This window comes from Nylanderia fulva, unplaced genomic scaffold, assembly GCF_048542155.1.
Source record: "Nylanderia fulva isolate GAGA-0341 unplaced genomic scaffold, ASM4854215v1 Scaffold9, whole genome shotgun sequence".
Classification (NCBI taxonomy): domain Eukaryota; kingdom Metazoa; phylum Arthropoda; class Insecta; order Hymenoptera; family Formicidae; genus Nylanderia; species Nylanderia fulva.
This window is the reverse complement of record NW_028191026.1, coordinates 2,271,704-2,297,043: the sequence shown is the minus strand read 5'-3', so window position 1 is coordinate 2,297,043 and position 25,340 is coordinate 2,271,704. Positions and strand designations below refer to the sequence as shown.

The window sequence follows — 25,340 nt, the reverse complement described above, 5'->3', positions numbered from 1 at the left end:
AAAAAAATCTCTGCGCTCTGCTATACATTTCTTGGGACAGGCGATTAATTCTCATCCCGCGCGATCGATGTTACGAGGCACCATCGTCGACAGTCATTACTTACCTACCTTCGTCCCGAGAAAGTGCAACGGTGCATTAATTACGTCACGGAACAAAACCGCATGACGCATTCGTGTCCCCTTCTCCCCTCTTGCGTGAATTAACAACGGAATCTGTATTCTTTCTCGAATCAGGCTAAATATTCACCTATCTCGAATATACAACTCTCGTTTAATATTTTCCGAAATTATTGACAAAATTATCTTTTTTATATAACGCAAATATTATTTAACGACATGCATAGATGATGATAAAATATCAGATTAATAAATCTTTAAGTCGATTGTGTGTTATTGTGTGATACAATCAGATTTTTTACTAACATTCTTATAAGTAATAAAACATTCTTTTGTGCGTATCTCATTGAAGAGTTCATTGGAATATCAATGAAACTTTGGAGTAACTTGCCTTGACCTCTTTCGACTATCTTAGGTCACGAGAACTTTGACATGTTTTCCTCTCGACAGCTTTCCTACGACTTGTACCGCATTTTATTATCTCTGTTCTCTCTGAAAACATCTTGTTTTATAATCTGTCGATCGAATCGCTTTATGTTTTTACATTTGACATTTCTAACGCTCGTCTTTTTTTTTTTTTTTTTAACGTATGACGCTCTCAAACATGATGGCTACTCTTTCTTGGAAGCTAGTATTTGAACTGTTTTCCATAACACAAATCGATGGCATGCTTTCGAGCATATTCTAGCTTCTGGCATTATCTCTCTTCCTCTCTCTCGTTCTCTTTCTCTACCATCGCCTCGTACGAGGCACACTTAGGTATTATAGACAAGTAGTAGTATCACACCACCTCCGGTCGTGTGGCATTTAAATCGCTTTACAATGTTGCGGCTGCCGGGCCGAGTGTATGCACGCGCGTGAATACACGTACACGAAAACTCGCTCGAGCGAGATCGCGCGAAGAAAGATTTACGAGAACGACGCGTCTCGTCCGACGATTACACTCTTTCATTTTTCTCGGACTGCTGAACTAAACACATCTCCGTATATATTTCGTCGAGAAAGCAAGCTGATCCTTTTCCAACGAAAGCTATTCAATCAATCTCTCTCTCTCTTACTCTCTTGATTGATCAAAATTTTAGCTCACCTTTTTTTACACGAGACAATTACTCGATTAAAAGGTTAATTATTAGCCAGCCTCTTTTTATTTTTGCGAAATAATTAGGTTCGGGAAATTTTTCACAAATCGGCAATCGATACTCTTGTGCAAACTCAATTACACAGTGAATGTAAATTTATTAATTAATCTCACGCACGAAATGACTAACTATTTCGCGTGTATGTACATACATATACGTACGTGCACGTGAATGTTAATATGCGTTTACGCGTGCGCGGAAAGATATTGTGCAACTGTCCCGCGCGCGTACGTCAGACAATATAACGCAGGCGCGCGCAGCAGAACAGGATTGAATATCCTGTTCGGCTTATTAGGGCAAGGTGGCCAGCCTTGCTACTTTGATACCGGTATCAATGAAAGTATAATGCACCGGCCGCGCGGGCGTTTAATGCCGTGACGTTTCGAATTAATAGTAAACCGAGCTGTGTCGCGATCCGAGCTCTCGAAGAGGAAGAGAGAGAGATATTCGCGATTTATCGTCCAGGCATCGAATAAATTATCCTCGATATCGCCTGTGCGCGCCTTTATTTTCGAGAAGACTTTGCGATTTCATCTTTCTTTCTTTCTCTACTAAACATGTAATATAAAATGAATTTTATCGTATATATAAGAGATATTTATCGGATTAGAAAATTGTGTTTTTTTTTCTTCATTTCGAACGATGAATCTGAATTAAGAATTATCGAGATACGACGAATCGTTTATACCAATCAACAGATTTTCCACTTTGCTATTTTTTCTTCGATCGATTATTTATGCACCAGGCTTCTTACATTATCACGGAATATGTTAATCGGAATCCCGACGAGTTACAATGTTCGCATGATTACGTCGTAATTTTAAATTATAATAAAGGTGCGATAATAGAAAAAAAGCAATCAACGAAACGTTATCCAGCAACGTGACATGTTATAGTTTTTTTATCAAAATTGTAAAGAATATTTTGCATCCGTATATTTCCTACACAGCAATATACACGTATTGAAAAATGTATGTTATAATAAAGCAAGATTATGAAAGTAATTGTTTTGTTCTGATAAAAAGAAAATTATATTTTTATTCGTAATCGCAAGATTGTTAAAAAATGCCTCTTCCCCTTTTATATATTTTAACAATGTTAAGTTTAGAATCTGTGACGCGAGGCAAAAGTGATGCGTTCGCCAAACAGATTTTCCTTCAAATTACCCGAGTATTCTTATCATGCTCCGTCAACGCGATTATTATTCAACTGCCGCCACTTATGAGACTGTCGTGCACGATTCTATTCTATCACGATCGAATCCATTTCTTTTTTTTTTTCGGCCACTATCTGTCATTAAAATTAACGCCTCTGCCGAGCGAAATATAATTTCTCCATCGGAAATTGCGATGCCGGGGACAAAATTTCGCGAGATTTTCCGCTGAAAATGCGGTTCCGCTCGACCGAGATACTCGATCTCGCGAGATGAGCGGTGACGCGCGTTTCCGATCGAGCTTATATCCAGAGACGGGATTGAAATTAATCGACGAAGCGCGCGAGCGAGACATTTATCTTTGCGATATTCTCCTCTCTCCTTCGAACGATCGTCCTCTTCTTGCGACGCGGAGCTAACGGAGCGTGTATGCGTGTCACACGGCAGTAATAAGAAACGAGCAACAACTGCTCGAGCCTCTCTCCGGTCTTCTTCTCTATACATACGCCGCGTTTAATAGACTGTGGCATTATTATTTATTTATAGCGCCATTATGTTGTCTCTATTATGTTGGCTTCTCGGGAGCGGATGGTAAACGCTCGTTTCTTCTGCATCGCTCTCCTCCGCATTAATATAATAATATTATCGAATGCGCTCGATACGCGAGAGAGATCTAGATCGGATCGTTTCGAAAAGTGCTCAAGGATAAGATTGATCTCGCCTCTGGATTCGAAGATCAGAAATGACGAACGAAGGCGGTTCCTCGAGCGCTCCTTTACGCGAGCGTGACATTTAGATGACGTCTTAATGATGGAAAGAGTAAATGTGTCTTGACGATGAAGTCTATGACTGTCGCGCTTGAGAATAGCCTTCGTTCGCATTTATACGACCGCGATAAATAACATCGCGCGATTCCGTCTCTCTTTCTCTATATAGAATCTTTGCGCGAAGAATGTCGAAAAGGCGCGTTTCGAAGAATTAATTGAAACAAATCCAGCGAGCCGAATAAATCGCGTATTCAAGTACCGGAGGAATAGCGCGAACTCTTGTCGATTAGATTCCAAGGCGAGGGATTAAGGCGCGCGATTGCGCCGAGGGGCGTTTAATCACGACGATTCTGGAAGATATCTCTCTTTTTGGTCGCATCGTTTATTCACTCGCGGCGACGAGCCGCGTGCTTGCGCTCGCTCGGTTATCGCTGAAAATTACCGCTACGCCTACACCTCTCTTTCTCTCCTTCTCTGTCTCTCGCGTGCACGCCGTAATAAATAACGTTCGTGGCGGCCATTACTTGTCGCTCACCCTCCGCCCCGTTCGCCAGGACTAAGGGTGAAAGGGTGCGCGAGGATCGTTCGTTCGCGACACATATCGGCTTTGTTCGCGACAAGAAATTGAAGCAGCAATTATATAAGCAGCAGAAAAAAAAAAACAGACGATAATTATCGATTTTTCTTTCGCGAGATATATACCTACCTAGTGCAGGGTGAAACAGATCGTCTGGATAAAACTCGACGCGATCCGGACTACTGGTCCTTGGATATCGGTACGCCTATATATAAATCGCACACGGCCGCATTGTTGCGTACGCCAACGATTTTACAGTCGGCACGCATGATAAATTACCGGAGAGGGCGTGCTCCTTTTTTTTCCCTCCTCGGTCATTCCATTCTTGGAATTTGTCGCGCAAAACGCGAGCGCGCTATAAATAATTCATCGATCGGGGAAAGAATCCGAGGAGGGGCCGAAATATCGAGCTTCGCCATCTCGATCGGTGGATCCGAGGATTTTCCTGTGAAAAAAAACTCCCGAAAACTCTCCAGCGTTCGTCTCCTTCCGGCGTCGTCCTCCGGCGCAAGATGGAAGCGCGACGACGCCGACGCCGAACTCTCTCTCTCTCTCTCTCGACGGCGGACGCCATGCGCCGCGGGCGACATTTCGCATTGGCTGGTGGTCGGCGTTTGCGCACCACCACGTCCGTATTGACTTTGCCTCGTCGCTTCGTCCCTTCCGCCCGCCACCCCTTGCGAGAAAGCCGCAGACGTTCCGGCTACAGAGCCAGCACACGCGTGTACGACACACACACACACACACACACCATGTACATTCGCGAGGGACAAAGCGACGAGGCAAGCATCGAGGAGCGCACAAAGAACGGTGGCTCGTCCTGATATACCCAACACCAAAGAGAGAGAGAGAGAGAGAGAAGTGGTAAGCTCAGGGGTGGGCGACTATACTCGCGAGGCGAGTGTCTTACAATTGATTTTCACGCCAGTTTGATTTATTCAAGCGCGCCACCGACCGTCGCGCGTTTTTCGTGCCCGCGGGGTTAGCATCCGGAGCTGGAGGCTGGAGTCGACCAGTCAGCCTCTTCTTCTTCCCCTCTTCGTCACGTAAGAGCGTAGTCTCTCCCTTTCGATCGCGGACGATTTATGGACTTCCAGGACGATTCCTTTAAGATTGACCCGCGCGCGACCCTTTTCTTCCATCGGCGTTTCCCTCTCGATTTTCGGACTTGGTAACCAAAAAGAGAGAGAGAGAGATCGATGGAAGATAAAGGTAGATAAGCGGCTGTACGGCAGTGGTCCAAATTTTTCCAAGAATCGTCGCTCTTCCGGAATCGAATCGAGGGGGATTAGAGGATGCTAACCGATAGAGGTATTAGTCGTAATGCGCTATACTGGATTAACTCACACAATTGCGAGGAGCCGCGATTATCTCCCGAATTCATGGTATTGCCATTGTCCGGAACAATACAGTTCAATTCGAACGCGCGACTAATAAGTTTCCACATCCATGGATTCCCATATTGGTAGCTAATTGCGGGAGAACGCTCTCTTAAATTATTATTATACGAAACACGCCTAGCTCTGTAATCTCACGTTCTCCATTTATATATATATATATATCGCATTCCAATTAATAATACATCAAGCTCCATCACGCTCCTCTTCTCCTTTCCTACACAGGGGTTTCATTTACTTTTCAGTTACAATCTCGCGCAGTTCTAGCTCTCTCTCTCTCTCTCTCTCTGCTACAGACCTTCCAACAGATAAATCATCTCCACCCCCCGTCGAGCCGTGTGTCCGCAACGCGCGCCACCATTTCCTAAATCACCGTCAAATCTCCCACCTAGCCCTTGGTGGCTCCGGTTTCTCTCTCTCCCGTTCGAGGGTGGCTCGAAGGGAGAAATTCGTCTAAGCTGGAGCGTGCGCGAGGATGAAGGAAGGAAGGGTAGAGCGACGGCCGCGGGATAGCTCCTACTACCCTCCTGCTGCAACGGGACACGAGCGGGATGGGATTGGTCCTTGATTGCTAGAGGGGTCGTTTCCCGGACTCGGGTGGGATACATCGAGATCGCGACCAATGATAGAGTGCGCAGCTGCCCCGGGGAATCGACGAGGGAATCCCTGCCACGACGAGAGGAAGAACCCCCTTCCCTTTCTACCCTCAGGAGGGAGGGAGAGAATCGGGGGTGAGAGAGAGAACCTTAAATCGCTGTCGATGTGTGTATAGGACGCGTTCTCGCGAGGGTTCGCATGGGAAAAAAGGATTACAATTGCGGACGTTCGGAAAAACAGGACGTTTTCACCGACGGAACGGAAGAAACGCTCGGCTCCTCTCAATAGCAGTCAATCGATATTATAGGTTGTTACATGTGGTGATATTTGATATTATACTTGACATGCCGTCCCAAAGAAAAGTATTGTAATAGATGAATATATATGTATAGTTGTGTATATATCGCAGGCTCTTATTAAAATTCAGTATATATATCTTATATAAAAGATCTCTTCTTGTAGAAATTAATTTTTTCAGAGATTTAATTCAAAGAGCCACGCCGTTAATTACTGCAATTTTACTTGTAGTATAGTTTTACAAAAATAAATAGTAAATTCTTTTTTTCCATCGCACACAATGCAAATTTCTCGCGTCGTTCCCGGCGTAGATTGCGTAGCGGAACCGGAATCGTGTCCATGCCGGAAACTTTTTTTCCCTATAGCGTTTTCAAGCGAGTGTTCTCACCCTAGGCTGATAAGCGTGTAACGCGATAGCGCTGCGCACCTGCGCGTGTACGCCTACACGCGCATTTTTTTTTTCTTTTGCTCTTCGCCGAGGCGAAACTCCAGGTATATATGTAGGTGCCAGCCGGTAGGCAGAATTGATCGGAGCCTCGTTCTACAAAGGGAGGCTCGCCGAGAGAGTTCGTAACAACGCGCATTTGCATAACTCGCGCGCGAATCGACGGTCGATTCGCGCGAGAGCGAAGTTATTTCACGCTCTTACTTGCTGAAGAGGGAAAGCATCGATTCGACACCCGCGCGCACGACGAAATATTTTCTCGCCACAACGGATGGACACGCACGCGAGAAGATTCCTGCGCGCTTTCTCGGCCCGATGAACTCAGCGTTGCGGCAAGGATCGCGAGAAATTATTCTTTGCCGATCAAGTTCAACGACACGCTGTTTTATTCAGTGCTACGTAGTGTTCTCTTAAATCGAATCGGCGAAAGTGTCGTCCATAAGAGCAGAGACCGGTGAATGTTTCAATTGTAACAATATTTTACTAAAAAATTGGTAATACACGAATAATTCCTTTCAGATATTTTTTAACATTATAGAGTGCTCATTTTATATAAATAATATTGCGGTATATAAAAGTATTTTGAAGTGTCATTGAATGAAACAGAAATAGTCTCGCCGACTGACTTTTCAGTGAGATTTCACTGATTTGTAGCGCTGACGTAATAACGACTCTGATTCCATTTTAAAACATAATACTAGCTTTATCTATATAAGAACTTTAAACGATCGCAAATCGTCGCGTGAATTTAATTATTTCAGGTTTATTTAAAGCTTGTTACAAATGATGAATAATAATTGGCAAGTACAGCTTCATCTCTGATTCATGTACCATCGTAATTTAGATTGTTATCTTTATTGTAAACTGATAAATATTCTGAATCCGAGTGAAACTGTCGCTGCTGCACGAACGAGCCATAAATACCCGCGTATGGAGAGTGGAGCTTTATCTATCGACGAAACTATTGTTTTCTTTGGACCGGAGCGCGGATGATCGATTGGCTTGTCGGCCGGATCTGGTCGTCCAATCGCGGCATACCGAATCTTAAGTAGCCGTGTATATCACGAGACGAAAAAAAGGAAGCCTTACACGCGCGCGCGCGAGGAATAACGGTGCCGACCGGCTTGAATTATCGCGTCAATAATGATCGAAGCGCGCGATCGAACGAACAACAGGTATACGAAAGAGAAACAGCTTCTTCTATTTAATTTTCTTTTTTTTTTTAATTTTTCGAGTTTGAATAGAAATCCTCGCATTATTACAAACGCGAGAGCTGTCAGCTAGCCCACGTTTGACGCGAGAGTCGCGCGCGAACGCGCAATATTTTACGAGCTATCGGCGCAAAATCTAATCCCGTCTTCGGTTACCGGCTTCGGTTATGCTAACGGGATCCAATAACTTTGTCACGCGTCTCGTTTCGCCGGGGCGACAAGCCCGTGGGATTTATTTCGCGAATTTATGCGCGGAGCGCGCCTCCTCTCTCTCGCCCACAACAGTCGGAAGCAATTTACAAGTTAATAGGTTACGACGATTCGTTACGCGCGCCCTTCTCTCGCACCTCTCCTCTCGCTGAATTTATTTCGTTTGGTCTGCGCGCACGCCCATCTAATTGGCTCGTCTATCTCTCGCTCTCGCTTCTTCTCTCTTCTTCCCGATCGGAAATAATATCCCGGCGGGAAGGATACTAAAACCTTTCGAAAACGAGGCGCACGGTGCGTCTCACCAAGTTGCAGCCAAGTCTCTTCTTCCTTTTCTTATCAATTAATAATGTTACACGAAGATTTCTATGTGCGCCGTTCGTTATCCGAGACATTTACCTTGCAATTATATTATAAATACGAGAGTCAAATATATACATATAGTTTAATCGCGGACCAAGCGTTTTCTAAACGGCCCTGTTTCTGAATTTTATTATTCAAGCGCGAGAACCGTTTATTAACGATCGTGCGAGAATAGTCTGGCGATCTCGAGTCTCGATCGGCGTCAAGACGAGGCGAGAGAAAGACGAAAGGGACGTCGATTTCGCTTGCGCGAGTTGTATTCAAAGTGTGAACGGATGCAAATCCGCGTATCTCATGAGCAGAATTTTCAAGGAAGCTGAAAGATGGATGGAGCACGCCGGCGGCACCGGACAATACGCCGATATTTGCATCTGGTACATAATTCAATCGCCGTTCTCTCCTTTTCCCCTCGGGACGCACGCAGGATATACGCGCTCTCATATATCGCGATGAAAAAGAAAATATTCCGAGAGGAGATTTTTGTCGACTTTTCCAACCGTTCCTCCGCGTACATCGTGTCATTTCGCAATTAATAAATTGACATACGCGGATTAGAACAATTTTTATCTCACGCTTTTTAAATAGATTTAAATGTAATTGCGATTTTTCTCAGATACAGATGCACACGTGCAATGATTGCAAATTGATATTTCGTTCGAGAGAAGATCTACGGTCTCTAGAACAGGTTCGAGAGCATAACGTCGAAGGAGGATTACACAGGCCCCCGGAAAAGAAAAAAAAAAAGAATATAGCGCATAAATTAAAGCGTCGACGAGTCACGGGAGCAATTATATCCCAGGGTGCGTCATGTTGGAAATTTTCATCGGTTCTCTCGGTATATAAAAAGCGCGAGGGGAAATTTTCACGGCGCGCGCATGCGAAAAACACGAATTATACTTTCACGCGGCGCAGAATAATCGAGTTCGCGCAAGACGTATTCCAAGTCATTGTCCGGATTACTTTACGAGAGCCGCGCTTCGCGTGCACCAACGAGGAAAAACGGAGAAGGGGTCATTACACGAAATCCTTTCTAGCTTTTGTAACACGCGCGCGCCGAGGCGTGCGCGTCTTCGAACGAGTAATTCTGCAATTAAGTCTTGTAAAATTATAATCGCATTACATCTCATTAACATTCACCGCGTAATATTTTCCTCTCATTTTCAATTCCAATTTTTTTTCACGATTATTCTGTGAAAAAAAAAAAACTTTGATTCTATTTACAGGAACTGTCCTCCTACCTTTGTGTACAATCATATTTGGAGATTAAATAGTTTGCGAAGAAAGAAAGTGATATGCATACGACTGCGTGCTTCGAGTATATATCAAAGTAGATGTTAGCCTGAAGATTTGAGATCGAAAGGGGGAGATAAATTTTTTTTCCAGTCACAAAGCCATCGGAAAATCAAGTTACTAGTGTCATTGTAATTATTCTAACGGGAAGGAGAATGGATGCCGCGTAAATGAATGCGCTCTTTTTTCCTAGCATAACGCTCCGAAGACGCACAATGCGCGAGCGAGGCGTCGGACAATTTCGACTATTCATATTTTTCGCGAGAAGATCGACGAGGATAACCTTTCACCCTTCTTCTAACGCGCGCCATCTTGGCTTCCCGAAGAGTCGCGCGCAGATAAAATCGCAAAGTTCGGGATCACTTTGCCACTCCTCTCGAATAATGATTTCTCGAAATTTCTTCAGGTTCTCCAAGACACTAGAAATCATTTCCGATCAGTCTCCTCTCATTTTCAAACAATCTTAACCTCGACGACCATCGCGCTACGCGTCTTTAGCAAGGTCAACGTCGAGGGTTGCAGCAGTGGCAGCCGCAGCTTCCGCTGGAATGTCCAGGAACGCCTGGAGGAGCGTAACGACCGCGTCGACGATCGTTGCACGGCATGGGCGCAGATAAGCATCGCCAGAGGAATCGCGAAGGGAGAGCGTGTGTAGGACAGTCGTTAACGAGCGACTCTGCGCCCAGAAGGTTAATCTTTCTCTTTCTCTCCTTCCTCCTTTTTCTCGGTCCGCTACGAGAACTCGCGGTAAAGGATCATCTCGGTCTCTCTCTTCGCGCGACGTCGTCGACGAAGGTCCCGGTAGCGAACACATGACATCTCATTACTTTCTCACGTCGCGAACAATTATATTAATATATTATATTCATCTGTGTATTATATATCGATATTGATTTATATTGTTATAAATTGGTAAATTGAAAATTTGATTATATACCGGATGAGATCGTTTTTATCGACGAGCGCGTCCACGTGCTAGCAATAATCGCGAATGTAAATTACATAAACCTCGTTACTTTCGCAATTATATTACATCAGACGAATTAATACACTAACATTACGTCAGTTAGCAGGAATTATGCCGAAACTAGTCTTCGCACTCCGCCGCGCGTTCTTTCACGATAAACGGCAGATCGGCGCCATATCGCGGCATTCCATCCCACGTGTTGTTGCGAAGGTATATAAAAGCCGCCCTTAGCGCGAACGGTGAGGAGGGGCGTAGAGCGAGAGAAAGAGAGGTTTAAAAAAAAAAAAAAACGAAAATTTCCCAGCTGTTCGAACCGGCCTATCTTCGCGAAGGATCAAACATGGCGGAACGGTCGCAACCAACCGGGATGGAGGGGGTTTCAACCCTTGCTATCTCGCCTGATCGAAACTCGTCGTCGCAGAAATTCACGGCGCACGCGTGTGCGTGCGCGTGTACGTGTGCGCGTGGAATTCCCGACGTTAGCTCGATATATATATACGTGTATGTACGATAGGTAGAGAGACGCACAAAAGGAGGAAGAGGGAACACCACCGGGGCAATATGTGCCACGACTTTATTATATACGGGGTGGCGCGCGCACCCGCGTGCGTATACCTGGTGGCCGCCTTTTGTTTTCTCCCAGATCGTATCGGCCCGCCGCTCTTCGGCGACGCATCTGTGACCGGATTCGACGCGACGCGACGGGGCGCTAAAAATGTGACATATTGCGATGAAGGCATATGCATTTGCGCGAACGCATCCAGCCGGAGGGGAGAATAAAGTCTCGTCTATGCGTCATGAGAATTAATTCTTACTGCCGCGACAAATACGCTTCTCAACTATTTTATCCCGCTTCAAGAAATCATTCAAAGTTTATTATCAATATTTCTCAAATTATGAAGAAATGGAAAAGAAACATTTTTTATCGACTAACGATTTTCGTGACGAATTCCCACGTGGAATGTCGTTTACCGAACAAAGAGGGTATATAGGAGAAAGGACCATCGTAATTGACCAGCCGTCATTTCAGGGGACAGGTAGCAATCGGGGATAAATTTCGGCCGAGTGGTAGCATGAATTTTTAATCCGGAAGTAAGCGGGGACAAGTAAGCGCGGCGTCCGAAAAAAAAAAAGAGTCGGAGGAGAAAATTGCCGAACGTGTCGAAGGTGTCTCGTACCGCGCCTATATATGTGTTTTATAAGTGTCCCGTGCACGCCCAACACGGCTTTTAAATCGATACATATTCCATCGACCGCGCTTTTACGCACGCACACACGCGTGTATGCAAGCAAATGAATGATGGGTGGGCGTGTCGGTTCATCATCGCGTCACAATATTTGTATGGGTCGTCATGGCGAATGCGCGAAACGATTGTCTCTGTTTAATCAGTGACGATGGACAAATTGCGGACGCACTTTAAATATGCGTAGAAAACGTCCTTCGAGACACGAATCGATTGATCAATTTCGTCTCTTTCTAGATATCTCTCCTTCATATTATCCTCCTCGAGATCTCATTTTTTTAAATGTATTTGCTATTTCTTGATACAATCTGACAATTAATTAAATTTTTTTACAACATGATTCGAAGAAAGGACTTTCCTCTGAAAACGCGAAAGGTTTCGAACAAAATCGCGGCGCGTTTCACGAAAGAAGAGATCGCGATCGCGATGCGTTAAGCGCAGAAAAAAAAAAGAGAAGCTCGCGAGAAATTACGCGGCATGTTGCACTGTTTTGTACAACTTGGTCAATTAACGCGTGGCGTGCCGGTCGGCATATAATATATAATTACGCGTCGGCGACGCCGGCCGGTGAAAAAACTTTTGAATCCATCAACCTTGCTCTATCGCGCACCGAGGAGAAAGTGCGCAACGAAACGAGAGGGATAGTGAAAATCGCTGCGTCGGTGCAATCGTGTTCGTTGCAATTCGTTGCGCTCTCGTCTTGACGTAGACGAGATCTGGAGCGAGAGAGAAGGGTTGACGTCCGCGAAAGTGCCAAGTCTAATTGATCCTTCAAAATCTCTCTCTTTTTTTCGCGCTCTATCGAGATTTAGCGAAAAGATCCCAAAATTACATGGGAAAAAATTAATTTTTCTTCAAATGCCTAAGATAATATATATTTCAAGATGTATTATAAAGGGAAAAAAATTCGATCCTTCCGCGATTATAAAGGGACGAAGAGCGTATTATAAGCGCGGTCGCGTTTCGTGATCGATTCCGCGAATTCTCGTGAGTGTTTAGCCAGATCGAATCCAGGAAGAGAGTCCGGACGACGACGAAGGAAGGAAGGAAGGAGGAAGAGCAGGGTCGGTATCGAGTTTCCGCATCGGTACTTCGGACGAGGCTGCTCCATCTACATAGGTGCCGAGCCGAGTTGCCAAAAATAGATCGAGTTCACACGAATTCTACGAGCCGATCGCACGAAACCTCCGCGGCTACCGTTTTCCTGCGATATCGATCGTCCCTGTGTATATACTATATGTTTGTGCATATATGCACAGAGCTTCTCAGATTGAAAACACGCGCTCGTGAAAACGATCTCTGTTTCTTTTGTAACTAAGGGAAAATTTAAGGTTCTTTATATGTGATACACACGATCGATGGAATCGACGCTGAGATCGCTGAGAGAATCAATTATTGGCAACAGCTGTTTCGATTAACATTTTAACATGCATCTCATTATCATTGAGATACATTTATAGCAATGCATTTCTTAAAGAAATGTCTGACTAAGAATGATTATTTCTTTATGAGTTTATCACATTTTAAAAATAAAGTAATAAAGTAATATTATGTGTGAAAACTTTTCCCAAAAAAATTTAAAATGAAACCACCACATCTTGTAATTATGTACATGTAATTTAAAATAATTAATAATAAATTTTTTGGTGAAAACTTGTGTCTCTGCTTTATTCAGTGACATTATCCCTGATTCAGTTTAAGAGACTGTATAATTTGCACGAAATTAATTAATATATGACTGTATACGCTCGATTCTTAAAACTTGAAAGATTTATAATGAGAGTCTTTATAAATTCTATAAATAACTCGATGCTCATAAGATTATTTTGCGATATCTCCTATACTAGATTTTCTTCAATCTTTCATCGCGGGTAAACAAAAAAATTACACGTCTCGCGTAAAAATAAAATTGAATTCACTCGGGTCTCGCATCGTTCAAAACAATCAATTTGAATTGATTAAATCGTAAAGATCTCACCTTCGACGTGACTAAGGTGTTCCCCTCTGAGATATAAGAATAAGAGATGTTCTCGTTACGGAGGATATATCAAGGAGGATTCTCCGCACGACGAAAATCATTCGACCCGCCGTCATCGGGGCGATAGAGTTGCTAATCATACAACGGAGAGAAGAAGAGCGGAGCACATGCGGTATTAATCAGCGGGTACAGGAAATTAACTTGGCCTTGTTTTATCTTGCATTCTGATTACTACGTCTACACGGCGCGAGAAACGCATAACTCGGCTTCTCTCTCTCTCTCCGCTAATTAAGTATGTGTATCTCGCTTGTACGAAGGAAGCGATCAAGGACGCACTTTTACGAATACGGCGTGCGTTCACGTGTATATGTAGTAGAATTTTTTTTTCAAGATTGAAACATCGAATTAGTTTCCCGTATGTCATCGATATACCAAATTTAAATTATATGTTTAATTATTTCCTCGTCATTTTTCATAGCACCTTATAAGAGATGCCAATTTGATGAAATATAAATGTGGAAGAATAAGATCATAATCGATCACTTTCGGATTACGCTGCACTTTCGCTGAAATACGCGGTAATCGCATAGAAAAAGTGAAGCAGCTTAGGTACTTACCAGGCGTCGTTTCGGCTTGATGAGGGGTCGATTCTGGCCGTTCATCTTGTAGTAGAGCCCGCAGGCGTTGCAGAGGTAGTGGCCGGTGCCGTCCCGTCTCCAGAGCGGCGTCGAAGTAGCACCGCAATTCACGCACTCGCGACCCTCTATCGGGATTATCCCGGCGAAACGAAAATCACGTTAATTCACATCCAGACATGTGTAATTCGCTAAATTTATTTCACTCCGCGTTCGCGCGCGAAACGTCAGGTCGAATCGCCGAAGCGGTTTTCTTTAACGTACCTCTGTCAAGTTGGCACATTTTTGGCATTCTCTGACGTTTCTCTGACGTTTCTCGCGCGAACTTTCGAAAGCACGTTGATCGCCCGAAGGCGCTCGTCGTTTCATTTTTTTTTTTATTATAAAAAATGTAAACTATCGCGAATATATTTTCGATGATTTTAATTATGACGAGAATGTCATTTTTTACATTATATATATGCACCCTTTTAATTTATTTAGTATTATTTCCATAATTTTACAAATACATATATAATAAATATAATTTTTTTTTGATATATCAATAAATATGTTTTTAATTATTATATAAAGTCGATATAAAAGTGAAAATTTTAATTCGACGAAAAAAAAAAAATAAACTTGGACGGATCAACGTGCGTTCACGAAGAGATTTGCAAACAGTCAGGTGACTCGTGAGAGAGAAATTCGCATGCAGTTGCAGACAAACCATACCAAGCGATTACCAGAGCAAAAGCAGAGTCTCTTTAAGACCATTGGACTTTTGTAGGATTCACGGAGCGAACTTACGCCAGTGCGATTGGTTAGTCCCAAGGACACCCCTGAGAAAAGGGGCCGAATATAATAAGAGGAGCCAAAAGGACGAAGGACATCTCGTTCGCGATTCGTCTCTCCCGATCTGTCATCCACACAGATCAGGTGACACGAAGAATAAGGCATCCAAATTGATATCTCCAAATATCAAAGATAAAAATGAGGATATCCTCGCGAAGGAGAGGGAAGTGACAGCAAGGATCTCGCTTCTTCCGAAATGCGCGTCTCTCGAATCGTCCTCCGAGCTGCGTCCTCCGCGGGGAGTTTATCGGCCACTATACTGAAAAGGATCACTATTAAGCTGCGTCACCGTCGTCGTCGAGAGTCGTTCCGTTGCCGATCGCTTGCTCGCGATTATACGATCCAGCGCGATTCGCGACGTAAAAGTAAATCGGTATCGTTCCGCCGGCCATTCCGCTGATCTTAGCGATGCTCGTAAAAGCCGCCCTACGACTACCTACCTATTAGGATTGCGAGTCCTTCGGCGCTAATCAGATCTGTCGTTCAATATTTCTCCGTTATTCGCTCGTAATACGTTCCGATCTTTCGATCATCCTTGTAAAATTTATATTAGGAAAAATATATCTGGACTTACTATTGAGAGAGATGTTTTTATAAAGGAAGATGTAGCGTTGGGAAGACGATATTAATTCCGAAAAAGGTGTCGGACGATCGTGTGTAATCACGATATCGATTGAACCGCGCGTCGCTGATTAATGACCCGACCTCGATTTAACAGCGAAATTTGACGGCGGCGGGATAATTCCGGCGCACGTAACGTAGGTCGCACATATATAATAATTGCCGACACGCGAGCGGCTCGTTTGCGAGTCCCACCCCGTATGTATGCAGATGATTTTATAACGGAGCCGATCGAACGATCCTGTCGTGTCACGTAAGACTCCTCTCTCTCTCGCTAACCGGACTCGACTGAGGTTTTAACGCTCGTCTAATTGCCGTTTCGGTGGCCAGATCGATCCCGGAACTAATTGGAAGGACCCTTAATTCGATTTCGGTCTTATCGAATCCCGGGGAGCAGATTCGGAGGGTGATAACGAGCGGAACTATCGCGTCCATCCTTGATGCTGCAACGACTCCTGATCCCTTGTGTCGACAATAACCGAGTTAGCGATCAATCTCGATTCCTTCTCGTTGCTCTTTGATTTGATTTCGACGACGCTGATTGCTGAATAAATCGCGACCTTCTCGTTCCAATACATTTTTTTTTTTAATTTATTATCGATAAATTTTGACGCGAACGATGATGACGGTCTCGTTGCATCGTTGGTAGTTTTCCATAGTCGAGGGTATTTTTCCTTATACCGCCGATATGCCTTCCGACTTATCGATCCGATGGAACGGGCAGACAGTTTCCGGCGCGGAAGATGGATATCAGCCACGAAACACACCGACGTGACGCTCGTTTACGTCGTACTGGAAATATAGTTCTCGTGTCAAAAGGTGACGGTAAAACGGCCGATTTCACCCCTGAGGGAATCGGCTCCGCTCTCCCGTTTTCGTCGTCACCTTCGACCTTAAAACACTAGGCATGCAACAACAAAGCGCTCGTTAGGCGCGCGCTTCCGCTTCGACTCTTTCCCGATACTTTCCGAATTACGACACGAAACCCTGCATCGCGTTTTTCGACAAAAAGAAATATTACATTGTAACATATGTATACCTAACATAATTTCATATATGTCCGTATAATTTTCCCATTAAATAAAATATACATTAAACTGGCCACCGAGTGTTCTATGTCATCTAGATAAAAGGAACGAATGCCGCTGGAAAGAAAATCGGCGATTGTACCTATTGTCGATCGTAGAAACAATAACGGGGCGAGGATATTATTTAAGACCCGAGGGGCACCGGTGGTCGTTGGAGCGCGAAAGAAGAGGATCGGAGCGGAAGGAAACCGCCGCTTGTCCCGTGCCACTTCTGTCATCAGCGGCCGAGTTATGATTCAGTACGAGGGAAGCGGCGTTCCGTCACAAATTTCGCGCTGGTCCACGACTACCTTTCTCTCTCTCTCTCTCTGTCTCTCATTTCTCTTCAGCTTTCTCTCCTCCTCCGCTAATTACTCGTCGCGAATTCTCTCTCGAAACTCTAACGGGATTCTTGCCCCGCTTGAAGCTTCTGCTCCTTGTTTCCACTCTCGATGCTTCGACTCTTCGACGGATTTGTTTTCTCCTCGCCCGGGTCGTCGCGCGCAAAAGGATATTTGCCAATCCTATGTCTAGCGTTTACGAGGTATACATTGCTCAAACGACAGCTCTCTTCTTCTCGAGCGCGGCTTCTCGCTGACAGACTCTAGTACATAGCTGTCTCCTGCGAAAACCGCTTTTCGTGGCCTTCTCACGGGCGATTTTCCCGGCGATCGCGGCGATGTACGGTCGCTAAACGAACCGCGGGTGCTCCGTCTGGCTTCTTCTTCTTCAAGAGAGAGAGAGAGAGAGAGAGAGAGAGGCTCCAACGCGTGTGTATGTGTGTGTGTGCGTGTGTGTCGTAAGTCGATTCAATTAGCGGGCTTCCATGCCGCGAAGCCGGGGGCCATTGTTCCCGGAATTGGGATTTTTACCACGCCGCCGGCGCCGCTACGCTGGCCGAAGCAACCGGCCATTATTACCGCAATCAGCGTATCCGGCATTTTTCAACCGTTTCTCATTTCCCCGCTTCGCGGAGACCGCCGCCACCTTCTTCCTCCTCCTCCTTCTTCGACCTCGTCCGCGACGAGCGTTACCGCGAGAGCGAGCGACACAATTTTCTACAAGGAAAAAAAACTCCCCAAAGGACTCTCTCGTCGTTGCGCGATTTTACGAGCGATAATTATGATCGGCGGACCCGCGCGGATTTTTTTTTCGCGGGACGAGAAAAAAATATTCGCCGAAAAATGGTCCGTGGACTCTTTGAGAGGGAGCTTTGCCGTGACAAAAACAAAAACGCAGCGCTAGCCACACCACATCGAAAAAAAAATCTGTGCTCTTCTTCGTGTACTTGAGCATGTACGACGTGTATGTATTCTTGTGTATGTGTATATATATATTTATATGTATGTGTATTTATATAGATATATAGGGATACATAGAGATAGATATATATATTGTGTGTCACATCTTGAAAATCGGGTGTGGTGCTTCGCGCTCGCTCTTTCGAGTGGGTGCCACGCAAAAAACACATCAGTGAGGCAAAATACAAAAGATCACAGTCACAGTGCCTCCCTCCCTCTCTTTCTCACTATTGCGTGATATTGTTCGACCGAAAAAAAGAGAAACGGGTGGAAAAAACGTGTTCTGAACGAACTTCAAGCGTAAGACGACCGCCACCGAAAGCTCACGGTTAAAATAAAAAAACAAAATCAAACAATAAGAATATAGATAGTCTGTATTCTCTCCCCTGTTTGCGCGTCCAGACTGGTAACCCAAGTATTTTTCAGAGGTATACCGTCTGGACGTCGAATGAAAGAGAATACAGATAAAATAGAAATAATTTTCGGAAGAAACTAAAAAAATTATCGTTTAAAATAAAATAAAAATATAAACTTTAATTAACGTAAAATGAATGAGAGAGATTACAAAATTAGGCAAAAAATGCATTGGTGTCGATTTTTCTACGTTGACTTAATAAACTAATTAAATAAATTTATCAAATATCATGAATCAAATTCTTTGGTGTAATACAATAATCACACACAATGAATGAGATAAAATAAAAAAAACTATTTGAAATTTGCATATTGATATCTTTTTAAGAATCGACGTCGATGCATTGAAGCAGAACTAAAAATGCTGAAAGCACTGATGCAAAGAAACATAAATAATTCGAGAAAAGAAATGTCAACATATTTTGTACGGGAAAAATGTAATTTATCATTCTTATCATAAAGATGTAAGCTTTAAAAAATAAAAAAGATTAAACAATGTACTTGAAAATCTCCGAATAAATTTAAAAAATTGCAGTCTATAAATCTCTCCAAAATTTTCACAGAACCTACAAAGATGGAGCATCTCTACTCGACTCTAAATAATTTTTCCAAACATTTTTCCCGTATGAAAAAAAAAAAATATATAAGCATCAATGAAAGAAAAAAGATAAAATCGAATAAAAAAAAAAAAAAAAACGTAAAAATGAAATCGAATGAAACTGAAGGAAACAACAACGGGAACCCAAGAAAAACCCGAACAGAAAGAAAAGAGAACCGTGATAGAGACGCGCGGTGCCGCTTACCGGCGGACGTCCTCGACTTGTTCCTCGGCTTTTGCTGCTGCTGCTGCTGCGCGGAGGGCGAGCCCGGCGTGTTCCCGTGCGCGTGACCGACTAGCAGCTTCGAGTCCGCGACGCCGGTTAGGCCGCCGCCGGGCGCGTTCCCGGCACCGGCGGCGTGGTGACCGAAAATACCGGCGATCGCACCGCCGTTATGCGGATTGTGGGACGACGCGGCGGTGGACGACGCCGAGGTGGCGCCGTGATGATGATGATGGTGATGGTGGGCGGAGGCGGGATACTGCAGGTGCTGATACATGTTGTACGCGCTCGCGGCTGGGTCGTACTGGGAACCGGAAGTGGCATGGTGGCTGTTGGCAGCCGCAGCCGCGACGGCGGCCGCGGCCGCGTAGCTATCTCTACAGGGTGAGACCGCGCCACCGCCGCCACCGCCGCTGCCACCACTGGCAGCGGAGCTACCACCGCCGCCGCCGCCGCCGCCACCGCCGCCGCCGCCGCCACCACCACCGCCGCCGCCACCGGCTGGCACGCCGTTGTTGCTCTGATACGCGTCCTGTTGTTGCTGCGTGGTGCTCGCCTGTTGGCTGCCCGTCACATTGCTGGATTGGTTATTACCTTCTCGCTGCTTCACCTGGCCGGCGGATGAACCATTCGTGCCGGGTCCGTTGCTGCCGTTGTTGGAACCGTTGTGCTGCTGATGCGGCGGCGAGGGCGCCCCGTGATGATGACCGAGCATCACCGTCGGCTTGATGTCGCACGAGCCGGCACCGGACGCTCCTAATGCATCCTGATGGTGCATGAACGCACCCATCACCGCCGCGTGCGCGACTGCCGCCTGGTACTCGCTGGCGGCGCCGCCGCCCAGACCGGACAGCGGGTTGCCGCTGTTGTTATTGTTGTTGTTGGCGCTCGTCGAGTTGTTGTTGTTGTTGTTCGTGCTGGAGGTCGTGCTCGCGGTTATGCTATCGGGCGTAGCGTCCTTGGGCGGCGTCGGCGGGAAGGAGAAGAGATGGTGGCCGGCGCCGCCGCCACCGTGACTCGACAGACTTCCAGTGGTGGGCGGCAGCGAGGATCCCAGCGGACTCTGTGGCTTCTCGTCGCTCACGGCGCCGCCCGTGGTCGCCGTCGTAGGGAATCCCCAGGGCTTCGAGGTGTCCGCGCTGCTGCTGGACAGCCACGGATGGAGAACCGAGCTGTGAAAGTGCGGCCGGCAGACCTGGCTCACCGGACCGCTCGACACGCCGCTGCTCGACATCCTTGCTGAAAGGCAAACGAAAGACTGTCCGTTAGATGGAATATGTCGATATGCTCGTGTATTATCTATTGTAGAATCTATGAGTCATTTATTGTATTATTTATCTTTAATATCTCTATTAGATGAAGAAATTCTTTCTTTCTTATATCCACTGATGAAATCAATTAAACGTCGTAATAATCTCGAGTAACATATATTTCATAATGTAAATGCTGTTTTTGTTCTTAAATTGAAAGCAATGCAAAAACACGTGCAATAAATATCGGAAGACTCGCGATCGCATTAGCTATCAAAACGGATTTTATTGCCGTCGCAATAAATATTTTTTCATCGACAACTCCGCTTCGTACGAATGCGAAATCGTTTATCTGAAAATGGTACCCGCGAATCTAGACGTCATCTCTTCGGGAAGTAGAAGAACTCGATCGTAAAGGCTACTCTAATTGCGGCAGACGTCTTAATTAAGTGCGAGGGTTCACTTGCGCGATCCTTCGTCTTCATCTTTTTCCTCCAGGACGAACGGATAAGAGAACGCGCAAATCGCCCAGCGTCCGATTCGTAATTAGCCGTTGATTAGCGATATTAACTTTCGTCGTGCGAGTCGTCTCTCTCTCTCTCCTTCGCGTCGCGTGCAAAATTGCCGGCTGGACGTTATTCGTTCCGTTCGTTTCATCGAAATGCCGGACCGGAGTAATGTTCGCCTGACGCTAATTGCGCTATCCCCCGAGTTCGAATCGGACACCGTCGTGTCGCGTGCAAAAGTCCGCGGGACTCCGCACTACGATTCGCCGTTGACTTTTTAATAGCTGCATATATACTCGATTTTTCGACGATGCGCGTTTTCCGTCCCTCAACCATTCTCGTTGTACGAGACCGCACGACGACGAAGGCGTGTCGGGATCAATGTACCTACCTGAGGATCAAAATATATACGTTTCGAGGGATGAAGGCAATTTTTCTTGCAAACTGTTATAAATAAAAATTGCGATACCGTAAAAACAATTGCGTTTAATGAGAAGATAATTAGCGGTAAAAAAATGAAAAAAAAAACTGGCGCGGCGACGATATCTGAGATTAGAGTGACGTTTGTGGGACAAAAATGAATGGGCAATTATGACCGTCCTGCGACGATACGGTCACCTATGTCATTAATGACGGTACGAAGAACTCATTACGCATCAAATTAATTATCCCCGGTTATTATCTTACAACGACCACGACCACGACGACGACGACGACGACGACGGCGATGTCGGTCCATCTAATTAACCGATCCCCATCTCTCTCGCCGTCAGGAAAGTGCAGCGGTTCTTAATATCCGTGCAAATTTGCGGATGCACATTGTTGCCAGCGAATGCCAGAGCGTGCACATGCGACGCATGCAAACTCGCTTTACGGGAGGGTCGGCCCAAGGGTTGGCCGATCGATATATCGAGTGGGTTCTTGCCAACAACGCCGAACGCCGCTCCACCTTCACGGCATACGCTGATAACAAGGGTGAACAATGTTTTACCAAATCCCGCATCCTGTCTCCCTCGAATTGTTAATTAATAACGGCATTAATTTCGCGGCCGCCGTATCTAGCGTTCGCTTTCGAGCGAAAAGCGTCCTGGTAAAGCGAAATGAACCTTGTATTTATCTTTTGACGCAACTGCAAATCGCCGATATACCGTCTTCGTTCTTTCTTCGTCGTCGCTCCGAGAAATTGCGAGCGAGATTGCAAGCAAATGGCCGGCAAAGGCGCGATGGTCTCCCGCGGAAAGTAGTCGCCGTCTAAATTTAGAGGAGCGCGAAATACAATATTACGAATACAGCGGGGCAGCGAGAGATGAGCAGCTGCGGCTCTGTAATTAATCGGAGGCCAACGATGGCCTGTCTGTAATTGGATCCGCTGCATCACGGCGCAGCCGCGATGAAAAGTAAACAAGCTCTACGCGCGGCTGTGCTTTCGGATCCTCGGCTATATATCGTTGTGCACTCTGAGAGATATCCCCTTCCCCATTCTTCGTTAACGATCTCTATGCGCTGCCTTTATAATGCGATCTTTCGCCATCTTTCAATTCGAGTATCATGGTGCGTCTGCTCAAATTTTGTAAAAAAATTCCCCCAATCTTCCCCGCAGGTATTTTCGCTTAAAATTCCAGATGAAATGAGAAAATTTATAGATGCAGCTATTTAAAATAAGTTTCTCTGTATGCGCTTTCGAATGTTTTCTATTCATGCGATTACGAAGAAAGCGATCCTATATGACTGTCAACTTGACAGCAATCAGCTGATTGTCGACCGCTCCCAATATAAAAGTATATAGAACTGTCAAAGATACAATTTTTGACAAAAATTCCCAATCTAAATAACACAATAATTCCCCGATTTTTCAAGGTAAAAAGAAACTTTTCAAAAAGTAGACACCCTATGAGCACACAATATTTAAAAAAGCATTTTTCAATTTTTCAATAATTTGACTATACGAAATATTTACGAGAGGAATGCACATTAAACCAATCGTTTCTCCGTTTCGTATAATAAGAAAGAGAAAGAGAGTGACGGGGATAAAGACGGCGAGCGGCAAGAAATGAGCAGACAGAGAACCAAGAAGAGAGAAGCACTTCGCACTCTCGACGCAATAAAAACTTCCATCGCGCCGAGCGCGATATTTATCGCGCTTTCCGCCTCTCCTCGAAATCCCCCTCGCGACTCCCGTTTTTACGGGATTTTACGAGACTTTTTTTAGCCTTCCTCTCTCTTTCGCCGGGACTCTTCCCTCTGTCTCTCTTACTTCTCTCCCCCGTGTCCCACCCTGACGAACGCGCTGACATAACTCTCGGCGCTCTTATCTCGACGCGATATTTCTGTCGACCCCGCAATTTTATCTGCAGTCGCCGATCGGCCGTGGAACGAGGAGCGTGTCCGGACAATATGGCCTCTCGACGACTGTTCGAAATCGCGTGCATTCTCGCGACATTCCGGCGAATATCGACGAGAAGTCGTCCTACAATAGAGGACATTTCACTCGCGCGTTTTCATACCACGGTCGTAAAATATCTCGGGAATAATCGTCGTCTGTTAACGAAACCGAAATTTGACAGTAGAAATGTCAGAGACCACGTGGAATTTCGAAGAATCCCGATGATCTCCCCTTTCTGTCCTTCTTTCACTCGGATCCGTCTTTGTACTATTAAGGCGACATTGCCCGTCCATCAGGCCAAAAATACCGACCTGGTGGGATCGACGAGACGCCCACCACGAGAGCTACACCAACCGAATGTATAACCTGTCGTATATTAACGACGATATTATGCTAACGATATCGATTTCCGCGCGATCGTTTTATTCTTCGCCGTATCAAATTTCAACTCGTGATTAAGTCGATCGGGGGAAGAAAGGAGGAGATGAGTTACAAATCGCGCTTTTTTTCACACCAATTCGAGAGAGATCGTCTCTTAATCCCCGGGCTCGGAAAATGCACTTTTCGCCTCTCTCTCTCTCCCGCCGTTAGCCGCGTCATTAAATATACGCGTCGCCTCTCCTCCTCGCGATATTATCCGACCGGCTGATTTCTAGATAATAGCCGAGGGTTTTGCGCGCGCCTGTTATAGCGCCGGGGCTCGGCGAGCATCATGAATATTCATGAAAAATTCATGGATACGGTCACTGTTATATCGCGGCGAGATCGGCACGACGGCAGATAACGTTCGCTTCTCTAACCGCATTTTTTTTTATTTCGCTAATGCGCTCAAAAAATTACCGCGGCAATGTTTGGAAATTGTTTGCTGCTTTTTGTCAAAAATATAGAACAGGCGAAATTTTGCCTTCATCCAAGAGGATTTCGATAAGTCTGATTAGAAAAGAATCGAGAGCTTTTATTTTATTTTATTTTTTTTTTGGTACTTCGAAAATAGACTTTTATTTGGGAAATCTAAAAGAGGAACTTTCGGTAAAATTATGTAGATTAAATCTCGAGGTAGATGTTAGATTGAAAATCGAAAGTAGGAAAAAACTCGGACTCTCCTTAGCGTGGATATTCTAAATTCGTGCATCTTACGATCGATTAATCGCTCATTCGATCGGCCGAGATGATTCAGGAGCGATTCCCGCCCACGTTTACTTGTCGCGAGCGAACACGCGACGCCGATTCCGGTAATAAATTAATATGATAATCGCGGTACGCGTGAGCCGACTATGAACGAGAAATAGATCAGGTTTATGGCGCACCTGCGGAACATATTGTCGACATTTTTCTCTCTCTTCTTTTGCATCGCTGAAAAGCCGCGACTCATTACGCGGCCGAGATACGTGCGAGTCTCGATCGTCCCGATTTACATTTATATTACTCCATGCCGGTTACGAGCGAGGATCAAAGCTGCGAAGTGAAAGCCGCGAAAGCCAGCATTTTCCAGCCAACGAAACGGCAAGTTCGTCCACGAGAAAGAAAAACGCGACGTTTTCCAGAATCTCGTCTATACTAACCGCGTCCCCATCTTCCTCTTCTCTTTAGAATAAAAGATATATAAATTAGTAATACAATAAGTTGATAATAATTTTCAATTCTTTTTTTAAAAAAAATCTTAACCCGTAAAAAGCTTTTATACTTTCGAATGAAAAACTATTTGTTTATACTATCTATTACGAAATTGAGGAACTCAATTTCTATGTAAATGAAATTT

At 45.1% G+C, this 25,340-nt stretch overlaps 2 protein-coding genes across 3 annotated transcripts in view; one reads left to right on the top strand and one right to left on the bottom strand.

The window, feature by feature from the left end:
- LOC114946652 (uncharacterized) overlaps positions 1-25,340 on the top strand; it is a 342,831-nt gene that overhangs the window by 182,653 nt on the left and 134,838 nt on the right. The window lies entirely within an intron of this gene.
- Positions 1-25,340, bottom strand: part of LOC114946654 (uncharacterized) — a 155,601-nt gene that overhangs the window by 32,363 nt on the left and 97,898 nt on the right. For both annotated transcript variants that reach the window (XM_085489875.1, XM_085489874.1), the window contains exons 3-4: positions 20,037-20,681; positions 14,370-14,512 (exon numbers count right to left, since the gene is read on the bottom strand). In XM_085489875.1, the coding sequence (XP_085346001.1) occupies positions 14,370-14,512; positions 20,037-20,681 (788 nt within the window). The remainder of the gene's footprint in view (positions 1-14,369; positions 14,513-20,036; positions 20,682-25,340) is intronic.